The sequence below is a fragment of the Esox lucius genome, chromosome 9, assembly GCF_011004845.1.
Source record: "Esox lucius isolate fEsoLuc1 chromosome 9, fEsoLuc1.pri, whole genome shotgun sequence".
Taxonomy (NCBI): domain Eukaryota; kingdom Metazoa; phylum Chordata; class Actinopteri; order Esociformes; family Esocidae; genus Esox; species Esox lucius.
Genome location: NC_047577.1, coordinates 22,474,963 through 22,494,006, shown reverse-complemented (window position 1 = coordinate 22,494,006; position 19,044 = coordinate 22,474,963). Strand labels below are relative to the sequence as shown.

At 39.5% G+C, this 19,044-nt stretch overlaps 1 protein-coding gene across 6 annotated transcripts in view; it reads left to right on the top strand.

The window, feature by feature from the left end:
• Nucleotides 1–19,044, top strand: part of ttbk1a (tau tubulin kinase 1a) — a 57,944-nt gene that overhangs the window by 10,573 nt on the left and 28,327 nt on the right. For 4 of the 6 annotated variants that reach the window (XM_010898574.4, XM_034294155.1, XM_020049867.2 and 1 more), the window contains 5 exons: nt 2,075–2,148; nt 3,405–3,548; nt 4,148–4,252; nt 16,377–16,442; nt 18,275–18,367. In XM_010898574.4, coding sequence (XP_010896876.2) covers nt 2,075–2,148; nt 3,405–3,548; nt 4,148–4,252; nt 16,377–16,442; nt 18,275–18,367 — 482 coding nt within the window. Of the gene's footprint in view, nt 1–2,074; nt 2,149–3,404; nt 3,549–4,147; nt 4,253–12,957; nt 12,983–16,376; nt 16,443–18,274; nt 18,368–19,044 lie in introns of those variants that run through there. The other 2 variants (XM_034294156.1, XM_010898578.4) reach the window with 2 other exon arrangements.

The window sequence follows — 19,044 nt, the reverse complement described above, 5'->3', positions numbered from 1 at the left end:
AAAATACATTGGAATCAATATTTAAAATGTTCTGTTGCTGCATGATTATCTTCTTGATCATATGAGGATCTTACACCTGTAGTCAGGCACGTGTCCTGTCTATATAGATTATTATGCAGCATTACTTAATGTCCTGTGTATCTCATTTAGTAGAGATTAGTGCTCACAAAGCATTTCCCTGGGTACTAAGACAGTATAAAACATGTATGCATTCACCACTAAACTGTATGTTGCTCTGGATGATAGCTTGCTCTAGATGATCTGCTAAATAACTATAATAACTATAAATTACTCAAATGTAGCCTTTCACTTATGCTTGGTCAGCTGATTATTTATGTCATGCATGCCCATAACAGCACAATATACGGAGGTTACTGCTTTTGGTGTCCACTAAGACAGTGAAACAAAGGGAAGACGAATTGACTCTCACACTGTCATCATAACCACTCAAGTAGCATACCGATTTCAAGCCCAGAAGGCAGCAGAGCCATATGTGCTGTGATCAACGTCTAAACAGCCAATTAAATTACTTTGGTAATTATGAGCTTTACACAGAGCGGCTGGATCTACAAATGCTCTCTGTCTGCTCTGCATTCATTTTATTAACTGTCTCAGTTCTACCTGGTCTTATTTAGTGGGTCATTGCTGCAGTTTATAAGCATATCTGCTTTTCTTTTTGCATTTTGGTGTGCTGTTTGAATAATGGCCTTTGAATCTTTTCCTTGAGGGCCAAGCAAGTGAACAAATGTCTCTACTGGTTTCCCTAACCGCCGCTGTTTTAGATCCACTAAAAGCATGTCTGACAGTAGCTTTGAAAACATGAATCAATAGTTCATCTAGTAAACTGTTAATCATTTCTCAAGTTACTATTGATTGATGGAATTTGATCTCTGTAAAATGTATATATTGTAAAATTGCAACGGTGCTCCACTCATGTAAAGACCTTTAAACATTTTAGGCATAATAAACAACATTTAACTTTTTACATGTTAGTTATACATCTGGAACAAGTAGAGGTCCCGAAAATCTAATATCTTATAATTGTGCCCGTAAACCAAAGAAACATCTTAACAGCACTTAATGCTTGTTTGCCTAGTCCCAGCAACTTCCAAAAAAGTGAACATATAGAGCCAATCTTTTGTCTCTGACTGTGTCATTTAATTCGGCCGTAACCATATATGACTTCATGTAGATGAGCGGTTGTGACTCACTGCATGTTTTTTGCCGGTTGGGTGAGGCAGCACTAACGTGTTAAACGTGATGGCCTTCACGTGCCTGGCACACTGGGGAGAGACAAACTCCTTCTCGAGTAGGCACATCAATGTGCAAGTGTGACAAGTGATTCACTTTGGCTCAGAGTCATCAACATAACATGACGACAAATGTCATCTGGAAAGCTCTGTGACTCTCACCCAAGGCGACATGATGGATTTCTGTGTATTAAAAGAAGCAAATATTTGGGCAGTAATGTACATTTATATTTCTATGTACATATTAAAGAAACTCTGCAGTTCAACATCATTCAATGTATGCTTGTTTTTGTTGATTTCTATGAGCAGACTTCATATTGCAGAATCTGCCTACAAGGAATATCAAATTGTTTGGTACTCACAGGTTCACAAGGTACTCTGGTAAATTATTAACAGTGTATGATTACAAACCCTGATCTTTGCCCAACCAAACATCCATAATAGGAATTACCTTAAAAGAAAAGTCAGACTGGCAAACAAGTCATGCCCAGCTCATTAATGTGTTCAGTTCTATTTGTTAATATTTCTTCCTAGGTTTCATTCTAGAGAAAGAGAGAAGCTATAAAAAGTACAGTCCTGAGACATGGTGCTGTAAGAATATCTCTTCTGCTTTGTTTTCCTCCGGCATTGAGTGTCAGCATGACTGATCTTAAGATATTTGTATCGATTTACAGTGTTCCTCTGCTGGGTTCATTTCAATTTCATCTTACCATATCCCTGTCATAACTGGAATATCCATAGTATGTAACTTCAAGTGAAATGGGCTATTTCTGACATTTGTGCATTTGAGATACATTTCGTACAATATGTATTTCTTTTTGTAGGTAAAAACCATGTGTGCAAGTTTATTGGGTGTGGGAGGAATGACAAATTCAACTACGTGGTCATGCAACTTCAGGTAAGATGCTGACCTTTGCTTTTTATAAAGGTTGACCACCCTCCCCTAAAAATCCTTCTGTCAGAATATGAAACTTTATTTTGTAAAGAAGTGGGCTTTGTAGAGCGTGGGGCATTGTGAAAGATGAAGCCTTTGCAAATATGCAGTATTAACCTATTCAATTATTCATAGGCAGCGGCTGGTTAGAGGCTGACAAAGCACATACGGAAGAAGGATAATAATGATATTGAGTCATGTGTTATATGATCCAGCTTCATCAGCTATGCTGCATGCTGAATTTTGTTATCTAAAACCTATTGTTTTTTGGGTCCTGGTTCCAGGTAGGACCCTTTTTGTGCCAGGTAGAAGTATTTTACACAGTGTTTTACGTGTGACCTTAACACGTTTTTCAAAGGCTTCTTCCACAAAGATAAAGAAACCTGAATCAAAAGGCAATATCCTTATCATTTGGGACACATACTACAAGGCAATTACGGAACTGTGGTGTAAATTGTTGACACTGCATGACTTATTGACAGGGTTGATCAAATCCATCATTACAAAAGGTTTGTATATGCAGTGCAGAATTCACATTACCTGAAACACTGAATACGCTGTGATAACATCAGCCAAGCCAATGACCGATATTTAATAAAATGTAGTTCAATACTTCTCTAATGTTTCCATTAAATTGAAACTAAGCGTTGTATTCGTAACTCTAGAAATCATAGTGAAACATGGGACAGACTACATATTCAAGACAAATCATTCATTTCAGTTTACTGTGACAAAGTGGCTTAAAACGTTGCGAGTGTAGCAAGTGGGTAAAAGTGAGGCAAAAAAGGAAGGAAACAAAATGAGCAATGATAATTCTTAGTTTTGTAAATCTTTTGGTCAAGGCAAGAACGGCCCCAACACGATAGTGACAATAATCCGTGAGTTGCAGAAAGTGAACAGTTAGAATCTAAACACAACTAAACAGTGATTGGAAACAGGTGCGTCCTTGGGATGCGCTGCTGCCATCACTCTCCTGCCGGTGGTTAGTACACAGGCCAGGTGGAGCGCCGGATAGGAAGAGGAGCCGCTGTGCCACGCGGAGTAGACGTTACATCCAGTAATTTGTGTATGTTTACCGGAGGAGGGTGAAGTAGCCCGTATATATTGATTACGATCAGTTTAGCATTTTACCTTCAAAATGATTATGGTTGGGAATGATGGACGGGTGATGTGCATAGAACTTCACCTCAGAGCGTTTGTTTTTGTTTTGGGGGGTGGAGCAGGGACGCAATTTGGCAGACCTGAGGAGGAGCCAGCCGCGGGGGACCTTCACCATGAGCACGACCCTCCGCCTGGGAAAACAGATCCTGGAGTCCATAGAGGCCATACACTCTGTGGGCTTCCTGCATCGAGACATCAAGCCGGTACTTAACAGATATAAACATACAGCTGCAGACATTTATTTTGCATGCAGCGCCACATACCATGTTGCGTAATTGGGAGGGTAATTAGTTGCAGTTTTAAAACACGCACTGGATTGCACATAATTATTAATTATGACCAAAGCCATGTGTACATGCTGAATCAGATTGTTTTTGTATAACAGTGTAGAATTTTAAGCACTGTGTTTTAGAATTGGCCCTGATATTATTCCATTTGCTGTTGCATTTGTGAGGGGACGCGCTCACAGAAATATGAATCAGAAAACATATTTTCCATGTGTTTGTTTCATCACAATCATCACAATCACAGATTGTCAATCCTAAACACACTTTGCTGAAAGCAGCATTGAGGGAGCCACAGAACAGCATCCCTGGAGCAGGTTAGGGCTTGAGGGCTTTCCTCAAGGGCACAATAGTAGTCTGTTGTGTCTTGAACAGTCATATAGCCACTGTTTCATCAAACAATATCCTTAAGAATGGGTAGCTGTATGGGAGATATGGCTACTTGGTGTTGCTAGCCCCACACTCTTACCAACTGAGCCACACAACATCTAATTCAATGAACAATCTTTTTTCTTCAGTCGAACTTCGCCATGGGAAGGCTGCCTTCTACCTTAAGGAAGTGTTACATGTTAGACTTCGGCCTCGCGCGGCAGTACACTAACACAACTGGAGAAGTGCGCCCTGTAAGTTTTCTTTTTTTTTTGATATCCATTGTTGATCTTGGCAGCCATTTTATTCTTTTCCCAGGTTTTTATTAGTCTTCCAAAACTCTGGATGATAGGGCTGCTTTTATTGGACACAGATTCCCTTTTTTTTAGGAGAGTGGACTAACATCTTACTGTGTTTTTCCCCCCAAGGCTTATATTGACACTGGGAATCATGGGTAGACATTAAAGAGGAAACTTTAATGTCTACCCATAGAGAGATGGGTAGTGATCCCTTGTCTATGGAAGTAAGAGGCAGCCTAAATTATATTTAGCATTTAGCAAATAATAAATTCTGTAATTTGCAAAAATGTCACCAAAATTACTGTCCTATTCTTCATAGCATTTTTTTCTTACCATCCTTGTCCAACTAGAGAGTAGGCCTGTTGTCCAGAGTTGTGGTAGACTGATGAAAACCAAAACCACTAAAATAGCCACACACACACATACCTTTTTTAGCACTCACTTTGTATTTTCACTGAGTTGTGTGGTTGTCCCACAAAGCTATATTAAGATGAATTCACTAACTGCAAGTTGCTGTGGATAAGAGCTTTTGCTGGATGTCTAAAATGTAAACATATGTTACTAGAATAATCTCCAACTCAGATTTTTACCTGCAGTTAATTATTGGCCATACCAGTAGAGATGTTCTAGGTCATATTTATAGCAGTGGTGAGGCTGCACAAATAAGCAGTCCTGCTATTCTGATGCTTGGGCCTGCATTCAACAACTAATACAGAAAAGGAATGCTGACCTGGGATCAGGTCCCCTGTCAAAGATGATCCATAAAGCTACTGACATCAGCATTACTACTCTGGTACTCTTCGTGATAACAGACCCTTAGAAGGTTTAATACACAAGGTACAACTAAATAAAGTGGAGCTGAAATCTTCCCAGTGTTCCCCAAGGCTTTGGGTCAATTATGTCACAATGCTGTCCAGTTAGCTGAGGACTGGGTAGTGATCATCTGGTTGCAAATGGAGGAAAACGGACTGAAACCGGGAGGGATTACCAGGACTCGTCCATTGACAAAAGCACTTTTTTTTAAGTTTTAATAAACATGACTAACATTTTCTGTTATGACAGGGCCATGATGAACACAGACAATTACTAAATAGGTTGTGTTTGCCTGGTTTACATAAGAAAATATGAGCAGTTCACAGTGTTGAAATGCTTTGTCTACATTCAGACTTGGTCTGGTGCATTGCAGTGAATCTAATTAATTGTTCAGTGGATACAATTGACTCCAATATCTACATTTATGTTTTGCTATTGTTGTTTTTCTTCAAAGGCATTTTTATGTATTATTAAATTGACCGGATTTGAACCCATGCTACCTTGCTACACTGAACCCAGTGGCTCCACCCCCCCAAAGCCACACACACACTACATCCCTGTTTCCTATAAATATAAAATGTGTTTTGTCTAAATGGTTCTGCAAAACTAGGAGCACCAGTCATGACAGTAGAAGAACTTTCCCAATATGAATGCACATCTTTGCCAATTTACTACATCTTTGTTGTGACCAAAGATGTAGTAAATATTGATGTTTGGCACTACATGGAGTGATTTCCCCACCCTGTGCTTAACCCTCATAATCTGGTGATCAGCTCCATAGAAATCACTGTTTCGTTATATATTATCTGTGTACCAGCTGCAAATCACAGACTGGAGCATAGGCATTAAAATGAAAGCTCAGTTTTCAACATAGCATGTGTATGTAAACAAAAAATCAGTTTAAAGAGCATTTAAACTGATTCTAAATCTTTTTTACTGTACTATCTCAGTGGGCCTTATTTCAGGGCAATTCAGCTCTGGTTCTGGAGGGATGAAATAATTTTGAGAGAGTTTTCATCAACTTCTTTAAAAGCAGTGTTTTAGCCCTCCAGGATCTGAGTTAAATAGCCCTGCCTTATGCAATTCTAGTTTAGGCTAATTAAGTGTTCATGGCAGATTAAATTATGTGAATAATGCTCATTATGACAGGTCGGAGAAAATATTTTAATGAATAAATGGCACGGTGTGTCCTAGACGGGGGAAAAAGCATAATTAACAGTGAATCTCTGTGCTTACTTTAAACTATCAAACTTAATCTGTGTCCATAAAAACATTTTCCAGAGCTGTATATAATTAAGTCTTCAGTCGTTAGCATAACAGTTAATTATTTCAGGTTATATTGTTTATACAGGAACAAATTTACATTATATCAAAAGTGTTCAGAAAAAGTTCAGAGACCAACACTAACTAGTGTCAAGACAGTTGTTCTGATTTTACATTGCCAAGGTTCCAAATTACAGCCCTGGAAAACATTAAGAGAAAAATGTAAAGACCACTGCACCTTTTTCTTTCCTTTCCAAAAAAGTCAAAAAGGAAGGTTTTGAGTGAGGAACAGAAGGGTTAAAATTAAGACCACTGCAAATTTAACACTTCTGTTCCTCACTCAAAACTTTCCTTTTCAACTTTTATGGAAAGGAAAGTAAAAGGTGCAGTGGTCTTTAAATTTTTCCCGGTGCTGTGTATTACATCCCAACTGCACAGATGACGCCACAAGTCCTTGCTAAATGCACATACAAGGAATAGTTGCCACCATGATGTAACCCAGAGAATGTGAGGTTGCACACAGACATAGATGCAGGAGACAGGAAATCACAGAATGTCAGTTGCCCAGACAACTTGGTGAAAGCTCACACACTATAGCTGGGGCTTGTTACTATAGGTGGGTTTGTAAACTCAGTTCTCCCCATAAGGAATAGAGTCCTGTTTACCTACAACACAAACTACAGCTGGGGCTTGTTACTATAGGTGGGTTTGTAAACTCAGCTCTCCCAATAAGGAATAGAGTCCTGTTTACCTACAACACACACTACAGCTGGGGCTTGTTACTATAGGTGGGTTTGTAAACTCAGTTCTCCCCATAAGGAATAGAGTCCTGTTTACCTACAACACACACTACAGCTGGGGCTTGTTACTATAGGTGGGTTTGTAAACTCAGTTCTCGCCATAAGGAATAGAGTCTTGTTTACCTACAGCACACACTACAGCTGGGGCTTGTTACTATAGGTGGGTTTGTAAACTCAGTTCTCCCCATAAGGAATAAAGTCCTGTTTACCTACAGCACACACTACAGCTGGGGCTTGTTACTATAGGTGGGTTTGTAAACTCAGTTCTCCCCATAAGGAATAAAGTCCTGTTTACCTACAGCACACACTACAGCTGGGGCTTGTTACTATAGGTGGGTTTGTAAACTCAGCTCTCCCCATAAGGAATGAAGTCCTGTTTACATACAGCACACATTACAGCTGTGGCTTGTTACTATAGGTGGGTTTGTAAACTCAGCTCTCCCCATAAGGACCAGAGGCCTGTTTACCTACAATACAAGGAGCAGGAGCCCCCTGCTGCTATTAAGACCTTTCCCCAAAAGGGAGACTTGTAGTGGTTTCTGCCAGGCCCAAGGAGCCTTGCTCTGCTAACATTCCATTCATTACAATGTGCCTGGATACAAAGAAGGGAAATACATTGACCATGGAAGACATGTCTATTGTCATTCATTGTGCATTAGGTAGACAGAATAACAGGAACTCTGAAGGACTAATCAAAGTACTGATATAAATGTTTATTCAAAAAATATATTTTCCACAGAATAGAGCAGTGATAGTTGCTGATATTTGGCCTCTGTACACCTATAAAGATATTCCATTAAAAATATCTAGCCTTTTCCAGCTACAATAGTCATTTACAACATTAACAATGTCCACATTGTATTTCTTATCAATTTGAGGTTATTTTAATAGACAAAGTATTTGCGTTTCTTTCACAAGGAAATTTCTAAGTGACCCCAAACCTTTGAACTAGTATACCTTAAGTATGTAATTTTCCTCAGCTATGTACATTTAACAGAAGTGTTGTCTTTTTCTATCAGTGTGTGAAATTACCTATGCTTTTTTTATTTTATTTAGGTTATCATTGTCTTGTTTAAACATTCTGGATGTCAAATTTAAGCGTCCACATTATTTTGTATTTGATTTATTATTAATGCGTTGAAGTTCATTGAGACCTTCATACACATCACCCTATTCTGATTCTCATCATTTACATTAATCCTTGACCTTTGTAGTCAGTTCATATGCTAATCAAACTCTCAGGGGATATGGCATCAAGCACTCTACGCTGAAAAGGGCCTTGTATCCCTTTTTTCTTTCTCTTTCACCCCTCTGTCTATTGATTCACCCCTCAATGTCTCTTACTCTTTTAACCCTCATTATTTTTCTTTCTCTTTGAGTCTCTCACTCTCCCTTACACATTCTCACACAAACACTCAAAATCCCATTTGGGCACACACACACACACACACGCAATACACATGTACATAAAAACACACACACTAAGTCCTCCCATAGAGGTATCCAAAGTGCTTTTCTCTACGTCTGATCTTATTTTAGCTTGTCCACTCCTCCCCCCGCCATCCAATCCACTTCTCCTATCCCGTCGTGTCGACCTCCACTTCCTTATCCTCTCCCACTTCCATCCTGCCATTTCCTCTCCTCCTACTCTGTCCATCCCTCTTAAAATCCCTTCAGGCACTCCCACCTCCCATCCTCCCCTCATGCACTCCTCTTCCTTACCTTTTCCTAACCCTTCTCAACCCCTTCCTTCCTTCGGTTCTGCTAGACTCTTCTTCTTGTCCCTCACGCACACAATTTGTCTCTGGCCTCCTCTACACTTCCGTCTGCTGGCACCCTTTCTTGTCTCCTCTCGTTTTGCCTCCCATTGCTCCAACTCTTCTCCTCCCATCTCCCCTCCCTCTCTCTCTCACTTTCTCATAGCACGATCAGATTTCCCCTCTGAGTCTCCCTCTCATCTCTCTTTAGGACTTAAGTACTCACCACTTCATTCTATTTCTCTCTACCATTCCTTCCCAGATTCCTCTCTTCTTTCCTCTCCTATCTGAGGCTCTGTCCATCTCAGTGTTCTCATGCGGCTCACTCACGCTATCTCTCTCTGCCCCCCCCCCCCCCCCTCCCACTCTCTACATTCGGAGCTTGGTGAGTGCAGCCGCGTGAGATGAATATTTAATTTGGCTGCATGCGTCAGCGGGCGATGCCCTGAGGCTCTGCCGGCGAGGATGCCCCCCCCCATCACCAGAACCATCCTCTGTTCCCCTCCTCCTTTTTCCCTTTTTTCTTTTTTTCTTTCTCTAGCCAGCACGGCTGACTCAGCTTCAGCTCATTGATTTGGGATGAGTGTGTCTTTCTCTCTCTCTCATTCTCGTCTTTCATTGTCGTTTCCGTCCGTATTTCTCTCCTGTTTGCCTCCCCAAATTTCATCTCCCTTACTGGTTTCATCAATTTTCCCATTGCCCTGTCTATCTGCCATTTACTACCCTGTCTATCTGCCATTTACTACACTGTCTATCTGCCATTTACTAACCCTGTCTATCTGCCATTTACTACCCTGTCTACCTGCCATTTACTACCCTGTCTACCTGCCATTTACTACCCTGTCTATCTGCCATTTACTACCCTGTCTACCTGCCATTTACTACCCTGTCTGCCATTTACTACCCTCATTTTCCTTCCTTTCCTTATTCCCCTCCCTCCGCCGTAGCTATCCACAGCAATATAAGCCCTTCCCCCAGGTCTACAGGGAGGCCAGGGTTAGGTGTGTCTCCAGTCTAAATGACCTTCCTCTTGTGAACATTGCCAGCCCCTAATCTGTAGCCACACGTCATGTTTGTTAAAGTGTTGTTTTCAGACCCTAACCAGTAGCCACAGCATATTTTTTAGCTTTTAGCTATTTGCCCCCAGCCAGAACCCGCAGAATATTTGTTTGCGTGTGACTGTTTGCCCCCAGCCAGAACCTGCAGGAATATTTGTTTACATGTAGCTGTTAGCCCCCAGCCAGTTGACACAGCATATTTGTGGTTAGTCCATAGCCAGTAGCTATAGCATATTTTTTTGCATCTAGCTTTTATGGCTGCCTGTGACCCACTGCAGCGATTGTTGACCTTGTGACCATTTGGCACTTGCCTTACATACAATCGCTAACTCACCTAATACTGTGTTTTGTTGACCACCCACGGCTAGCTTCTAGTGCTTAGCATTTCTTCTAATGGAATAGCTAGTCTCTAACACTAGCATCTGAGCCAATCAGAAAATGGGAGAAAAAATTGCTGGTTAAAGTCTGAATCTCAAATCACATTCTGTTCATACTAAATAGTATGCCAGGCTAATGTCCCAAACCATAGTACACTGGAAATAGTATGCCAAAAGTGCCCTGATGACAACATCTTTGGAAAGGAAAGAAAAAGGTGCAGTGGTCTTTTAATTTTTTAGGCTGTATATTATAGTTATTGCATTGATGTTATTCCTGTATAAAAGAAAAACAAACATTGTTGAGGCATGAAATGTAGAATGCTAGCTAGGTAAATATTATTAGCTATTTTAGGCGTAATCCATTGGTTGCAGATGGCAATGATGTCTATAGATGTAGCCAGCTACGTTGTTGTTGTTCAAGCAAGGTTAGCTTTTGCGGTGTAAAGTTCGTCTCAATTCTTATGACTATTCCAAGTGGAAAGATGCTAGTACTACTGGATTGTAAGCTATTGAAACAGCCAGTGGCAAATGCCATACAGTACACAGATGATATCTGTAGAAGAAGTAGTCAATTTAACACAATGCATAATGCTCTCTAGCTAAATATTCAAACTTGCCGTGGCATTAATCCACGTGAATGCGTGACAAAATTATCTAATGTTGAGACACAATTTTATTACAAGGAAGTATGTCCCAATCGGTCCCAATACTGGCAGAGCTTACTATTTACGCAACCTGGTCTCAGAAGGATTATGCAGACTATTTAATGTAAATCTTAGCCAGGGGATTTTGTAAGATATATTACTTTCTGTAAAATAACCTTAGAGTCGGAATTGAGAAAAAAATATCAGAAAACCGGCTTTCAAACCGGCGCCCTTCCACATCCTAGAGAGGTGCGCTACCCACTGCTCCAGTGAGGAACCTGTAACCAGCCAAGGCGAGTGGTGTTATCACAACATAAATATGTTTGAAGTGATTTTCTTTATAATCCTAACCCAAACCATAACCCTAGTGCTGTGATACCTAACCTTAACCCAAACCCTAACCTGAACCCCAGAGCTGTGGGACCTAACCCTAACCAAACCTTAACCTAACCTTTTTTGTTTCCTAACCAAAGCCCAAACCTTTACCCTAACTTTAAACCCAGTGCTATGATGCCTAACGTTAACCTAACTTGAACGATAAAATGCTTTTGTAACATATTCTTCTTACCTTTGTGTTGCTGTTACTCATCCCAAGTCTACATATCCAGTGTGGGGCAATGGGTAAGATAACTGCCTTCTCATCCAAATGTTGCTGGTTCGCCACACAGGTTAAACATTTAGTTAAAAAACGTTTTAATAGCACTCGTAACATTTGATACGTTGTAATAGCGTTCGTACGATATGTAACGTTTTAATAATTTCGTTATGTATCATACGTTTTGGTGGCGCATTGTAATGTAATCTAACATATCATATCACATATCATACGAAATCGGGTGACATGGATTTTCATGAAATAGTCTACGTAGTGTCCTGAGACCAGGTTGCAATATGAAACGTACGGTGAAAAGTACGTATTTCACCATCACCCGCGGAGAATGTACTTGCAGTATGTAGTGTGCGATTTGAAATGTGATCAGACGTAGTCAGTGTGAACGTGACAATTGCTAAATTGGACAAGGTGTTAATTGCTGTCACGTCTGAGTACAGACCATGATGTGGCATGCATGTTCCCAAACCATTAGCCCTCAGCTGATAGCCAGAAAGCATGTTTGTTACCCTGTACGTGGCAACCTCCAAATTTGTATATTCATATATAAGTTGCAAAAAAGGCTTTCACTGTAATTATTTATGTTAGTTGAGAACCAATTTTAATTTGCAATGATAACCTGGTGACCTGCAGTTTTAAACAGACAGGGCAGCACATAGCACTACAGCTATCATCTGGCAAATAACAAAATAATTATATTTATTTAAAGCTAGTTGATATTTTAATTGTATATTGTTGCAGGATAAGGATCCTTTGGTGTGTTTAATGGGTAAACTCTATAGGCCAGAAATGTAATAATATTATAGACTATCAATCACCCTACATGGGTGGTATTGTTTCATGCAACATGTGTCTGGATAGGGTTACATTTAATCCACTTGCAATTTTAGATGATAAAACCAGCAATGCTTGAAAAAGTTAGGTCCCCACTGACTACAACATCCCACAAATTAAATGGAATCAGTATTTAAATTAATACTAAATTGCAAACCAGAATAAGATTGTTGCAGGGCTTTAATAAAAATGTATATATATTTTAACAATCATTTTGTTATAATTATGGCCATTGATGATGAGCAAGGACATTGTTTATTATCAATTCATTAAGTGTAAACAATTCAGTATCTATTTGAGAAAATGTCTGAAATATTGCACAATTTCTCTATGTTGATATGTCACTGTTCTGCTTATTTTTTGTTATCTTTCCTTGTATTTATTCATTCCTTTTGTTTCAGTGCTTGCCTTTGTTTTTTGTTTTTTCACAGTTCCTTTGGACTTTTGATTTTGAAGTGCATGCTCCAACCCGTTTCTCCATCAGATCCTTGTTCCCCCATGGCTGTCATGTGCAATATGACAGAGTGACGTGAGTCTGGTCACCAAGCTTTCTGTTCTCCTCATAGCTAGGGGTCACACCAAGAATACATTCTTTCGAAATTTCTCTTATACTTACATGAATGTTTAGCCAAGTGGTTCTGTTTCTTTTTGGTTAGACAGCATTATTGCTATTTATAGCTTTTTAAAATAGCAACAGCTATACACAGCAATGTACTTAGAGTTGTATTCTAACTTACACTGTCTCTAACATATACTTTTATCTTCTGTTGCTCTTAGTTTTAGCTGTGGCAGAATACAGCCCTGAAGTCCTTTAATGGGACCTAATCAGACGCAAGCAAATCACCAGCATCCTGAAAGCAACAAAACGTGTAATGATCATTCAGTTAGAACAGTGTGGAAGTTCCCCAATTTTGTAATAGTCTCTTACAGCCATGTCTGCATATAGGGAATATGAAATATAAGGCATGACATACAGTGTGAAGCATCTACTTGTCACCAAAGAAGCATTTAGTCAATATATTTTATAGGACATTGTGAAAGTGCAATCTTAGGCCACCTTTATGTCTTCCCAAAGGGTGGAAAATGCCTAACCACTGGTTGATAGCAAATGTGTTATATCCAAACCTGAATTTTACTTAATTGACCCATAAGGTTTTGGTCAAATGTAGTGCACTAGGTTGGGAATGGTGTGCTGTTTGGTTTGAAGATCAAGTTTTTACTGCTCGTCTTTAAGAAACAACTTGGGACTCAATCCGTAAGTGTTCCCATAGAGCTAATGTCATGGTGGCTAATGTCATGGTAGCTAATGTCATGGTGACTAATGTCATGGTGGAGAACAAACAGCATGTTCCACGATACTGAGGCTCAATTCTCTTTTGGTGTTTTCAGATTTGTCAGTTCTGCAAATATATCAATATTCAGGCAAAATAGTTAAATTAAAGTACTTCAATATGTTTTTATATAATACTTATTATGTTCAACCCTGATATAATGCCATTATGGTTTTATTCAAGTCAGTATTGCTTACATAATGTCTGTTTACAATAATAATTGTAATGACCAAAATCATAATATTGTTTAATATATTTTGATGATATAGACAAATGTAACTTTGTGTGGAATCTAGTGGAATTTTGTTTTGTCGTCCACACATAGGCTTTAAATCTCAGTCCCAGTTTAAACACAGCCTTCTACTAATTCTGATTGGTCCAGATAATCAACATGGAAAACCCCAAGACCAGGAACTACTGCTGGTCACATGATCACCAAATTAATTGTCAGCCTTGACAGATTGTTGACGTTTATTCTCTCCATGAGTATTTGTCCCCAAGAGATGCTTACTGAATCAAACATACATACAGTGGGGCAAAAAAAGTATTTAGTCAGCCACCAATTGTACAAGTTCTCCCACTTAAAAAGATGAGAGAGGCCTGTAATTTTCATCATAGGTACACTTCAACTATGAGAGACAAAATGAGGAAAATAAATCCAGAAAATCACATTGTAGGATTTTTTATTAATTTATTGGTACATTATGGTGGAAAATAAGTATTTGGTCAATAACAAAAATTAATCTCAATACTTTGTTATATACCCTTTGTTGGCAATGACAGAGATCAAATGTTTTCTTTAAGTCTTCACAAGGTTTTCACACACTGTTGCAGGTATTTTGTCCCATTCCTCCATGCAGATCTCCTCTAGAGTAGTGATGTTTTGGGGCTGTCGCTGGGCAACAAGGACTTTCAACTCCCTCCAAAGATTTTCTATGGGGTTGAGATCTGGTGACTGGCTAGGCCACTCCAGGACCTTGAAATACTTCTTACGAAGCCACTCCTTCATTGCCCGGGCGGTGTGTTTGGGATCATTGTCATGCTGAAAGACCCAGCCACGTTTCATCTTCAATGCCCTTGCTGATGGAAGGAGGTTTTCACTCAAAATCTCACGATACATGGCCCCATTCATTATTTCCTTTACATGGATCAGTCGTCCTGGTCCCTTTGCAGAAAAACAGCCCCAAAGCATGATGTTTCCACCCCCATGCTTCACAGTAGGTATGGTGTTCTTTGGGTGCAACTCAGCATTCTTTCTCCTCCAAACACGACAAAGTTATATTTTGGTTTCATCTGACCATATGACATTCTCCCAATCCTCCTCTGGACCATCCAAATGCTCTCTAGCAAACCTGGACATGTACTGGCTAAAGCAGGGGGACACATCTGGCACTGCAGGATTTGAGTCCCTGGCAGCGTAGTGTGTTACTGATGGGAGCCTTTGTTACTTTGGTCCCAGCTCTCTGCAGGTCATTCACTAGGTCCCCCTGTGTGGTTCTGGGATTTTTGCTCACCGTTCTTGTGTTCATTTTGACCCCACGGGGTGAGATCTTGTGTGGAGCCCCGGATCGAGGGAGATTATCAGTGGTCTTGTATGTCTTCCATTTTCTTATAATTGCTCCCACAGTTGATTTCTTCACACCAAGCTGCTTACCTATTGCAGATTCAGTCTTCCCAGCCTGGTGCAGGTCTACAATTTTGTTTCTGGTGTCCTTTGACAGCACTTTGGTCTTGGTCATAGTGGAGTTTGGAGTGTGACTGTTGTGGACAGGTGTCTTTTATACTGATAACAAGTTCAAACAGGTGCCATTAATACAGGACAGAGGAGCCTCTTAAAGAAGAAGTTCTGAAGGTCTGTGGGAGCCAGAAATCTTGCTTGTTTGTAGGTGACCAAATACTTATTTTACTGAGGTATTTACCAATAAAATCATTAACAATCCAACAATGTGATTTTCTGGATTTTCTTACTCTTTTTGTCTCTCTTAGTTGAAGTGTACCTATGATGAAAATTACAGGCCTCTCTCATCTTTTTAAGTGGGAGAACTTGTACAATTGGTGGCTGACTAAATACTTTTTTGCCCCACTGTATATACATGGATGTGCATTTTGTTGTAATATTTGTGTATAGATGCCTGGTGTGACCCCTTGCTTATGTTTCTATGTTAATTTCTTTTAAACAAAGCTCATTCTGTTTATATTGAGCATCAATAACACCTCTATGACAATTGTACACGTGTGTCAACAAATATATTGATATTGGCTATATTTGATGTGTTATACCGCATGACAGTTAAATTCAAATGAACACTTCCCAATGAATAACATGTACTTCGGGGTTTTCAGACCATTGGAAGTCGATGTTATGTTTATTTGGTTCTTATGGATGCGGGATGAATATTTAATTTAAATAGTTTAAATCTAAATGTTTTTCAGTTTTCATGAGTAAACTGTATAAGGACAAAACTTAGAATGATTCATTTCGAGATGCATACCTAAACGATGCATACCTGCATACCTAAACATTTGAAATGTTTAGATATGCATGTTACAAATAGACAGTGAGTAATATTGTTCCTTTCTTTGTGCCTGCAGCCACGAACTGTTGCAGGTTTTCGAGGAACTGTCCGATATGCCTCAGTCAACGCACATAAAAACAAAGTAAATATTCTCAGAGTTTTCTAATTGTTAATGATGTCACTATTATATGCAATAGGATTTGGTATCCTATGCTATTAAACGTTGTTACACTTTAAACCTTGCAGTAAATCTGTGGCTATTAAAGAGGTATTCTGGGATTTTAGGCACACCACATTAAAATATGGTATGTTTGCTTTTTTAAAATGGGGGGTTGAAATGCTTGACTAGGTACACTACTGATGATGTACAGTGGATATAAAAAGTCTACACAAAGATAAATCATGTCAGAAACTTTTCCACTTTTAATGTGACCTATAATGTGAACAATTCAATTGAAAAACAAACTGAAATCTTTTAGGGGGAAAAATGAAAAATAAAACCTTACAATAACCTGGTTGCGTGCACACGCTCTTATAACTGGGGATGTGGGTGTGTTCAGAATTAACCAATCACATTCAAACTCTTGTTAAATAGAAATCATTACACACCTGCCATTATTTAAAGTGACTCTGATTAATCACAAATAAAGTTCAGCTGCTCTAGTAGGAATTTCCTGACATATTCTTAGAGCAAAAGCCATGGTCTGCAGAGAGCTTCCAAAGCATCTGAGGGATCTCATTGTTGAAAGATATTAGTCAGGAAAAGGGTACAAAATTATTTCCAAAGCATTAGATATACCATCATCATCAAGTGGAGAAAATATGGCACAACAGAGACATTACCAGGAACTGGACGTCCCTCCAAAATTGATGAAAAGACGAGAAGACATCTGGTGTGGGAGGCTTCCAAGAGGCCTACAGCAACATTAAAGGAACTGCAGGAATTTCTGGCAAGTACTGGCTGTGTGCTACATGTGACAACAATCTCCTGTATTCTTCATATCAATAGGCTATGGGGTAGTGTGGCAAGACTTTTCTTACAAAGAAAAACATCCAAGCCCAGCTGAAGTTTGCAAAAACAAACATCAAGTCTCCCAAAAGCACGTGGGAAAATGTGTTATGGTCTGATGAAACCAAGGTTGAACTTTTTGGCCATAATGCCAAAAGGTATGTTTGGTGCAAAAACCATACTGCACATCACCCAAAGAACACCATACCCACAGTGAAGCATGGCGGTGGCAGCAGGCGTCCGTTAGAAAGCTGAAGATGAAGAGGAGGTTCACCTTTCAGCATGACAATGACCCAAAGCACACATCCAAATCCACAAAAGCATGGCTTCACCAGAAGCAGATTAACGTTTTGAAATGGCCAAGCCAGAGCCCAGACCTGAATCCAATTGAACATCTGTGGGGTGATCTGAAGAGGGCTGTGCACAGGAGATGATCTCGCAATCTGACAGATTTGGAGCGCTTTTGCAAAGAAGAGTGGGCAAATATTGCAATGTCAAGATATGCCATGTTAAAAGTCTCCTACCCAAGAAGACTGAGTGTAAAATCAAAAGGTGCTTCAACAAAGTATTAGTTTAAGGGTGTGCACACTTATGCAACCAGATAATTGTGAGTTTTTGTTTTTGTTTTTTTCCCCCTCAAAGATTTCAGTTTGTTTTTCAATTGAATTGTTCACGTTATAGGTCACATTAAAGGTGGACAAAGTTCTGACATGATTTATCTTTGTCTCATTCTTTTACATCACAAGAACCTGGCATTTTAACAGGGGTGTGTAAACTTTTTATATCCACTGTAGTTGACAAAAAACAAGGATGCATTTAGGCTGATTAGCACCACTTTTACAACTACTGGCTGAGATTATACAAAACTATTTTAACACTTTTAAAATAGTGTTGTAATGTAAGTAATATATTATTGATGACAATATAATTTATAATCATTTTATTTTGTATTCGACTCTCCTCAGGAAATGGGCCGCCATGATGACTTATGGTCTTTATTTTACATGTTGGTGGAATTTGCAGTTGGACAGCTACCATGGCGGAAGATCAAAGACAAGGTAGATTATTTTCATTCTTCTACGACAGACCAGCTGTATTTCTACCAAATTGTAGAAGTTAAATAACAAGTAATAGTAAGTAGATTGCAAGCTGAGCAAAATGCTTTTACGGAAGTTCTCTACTTTCTCTTACTGCCGCAATCCTAAACCAGCCCATATCTCTGAAGTTCATCCATTCTTATACTTGCTGACTCTCTTGCTCCGCTGCCCTTAAGAAACTGCACACTGTACTCAAGGCGGCCTTTGCTTGGCTGAAAGCTGAAATATAGGCTAATATGTGCTTTCCGATGGCAACTGGGTAAAATTGAGAGTGCCCCTATGATTCACAAGAGTCAGATCTGTGAATGGGAAAGAACACATTTCCCCCTCTGGTAGAAATCCACAAACCAATAAAAACCCTTAATAGTGGCAAGACCAACAGTTTTTTTTGTTACTCCTGCTGTCACTGTCCGCAGCCCACCTGACTTTCCCTGTCCAAGTTCCCCTGGTTGTGGTGCTGATCTGGATTCTGCTCAGCAAACCAGTGTTTATCGACCAGCTGAACAAACTGAGCGTGTACATAAATCCATGAACAATGTGGTCTTAAAAAGGTCATGTAGTATATAATCTCCACCCGGCATAACCAGAATAGAATGGGCCACCCCTCAGAGTCCAGGTCTTCTCTAGGTTTCTTCCCT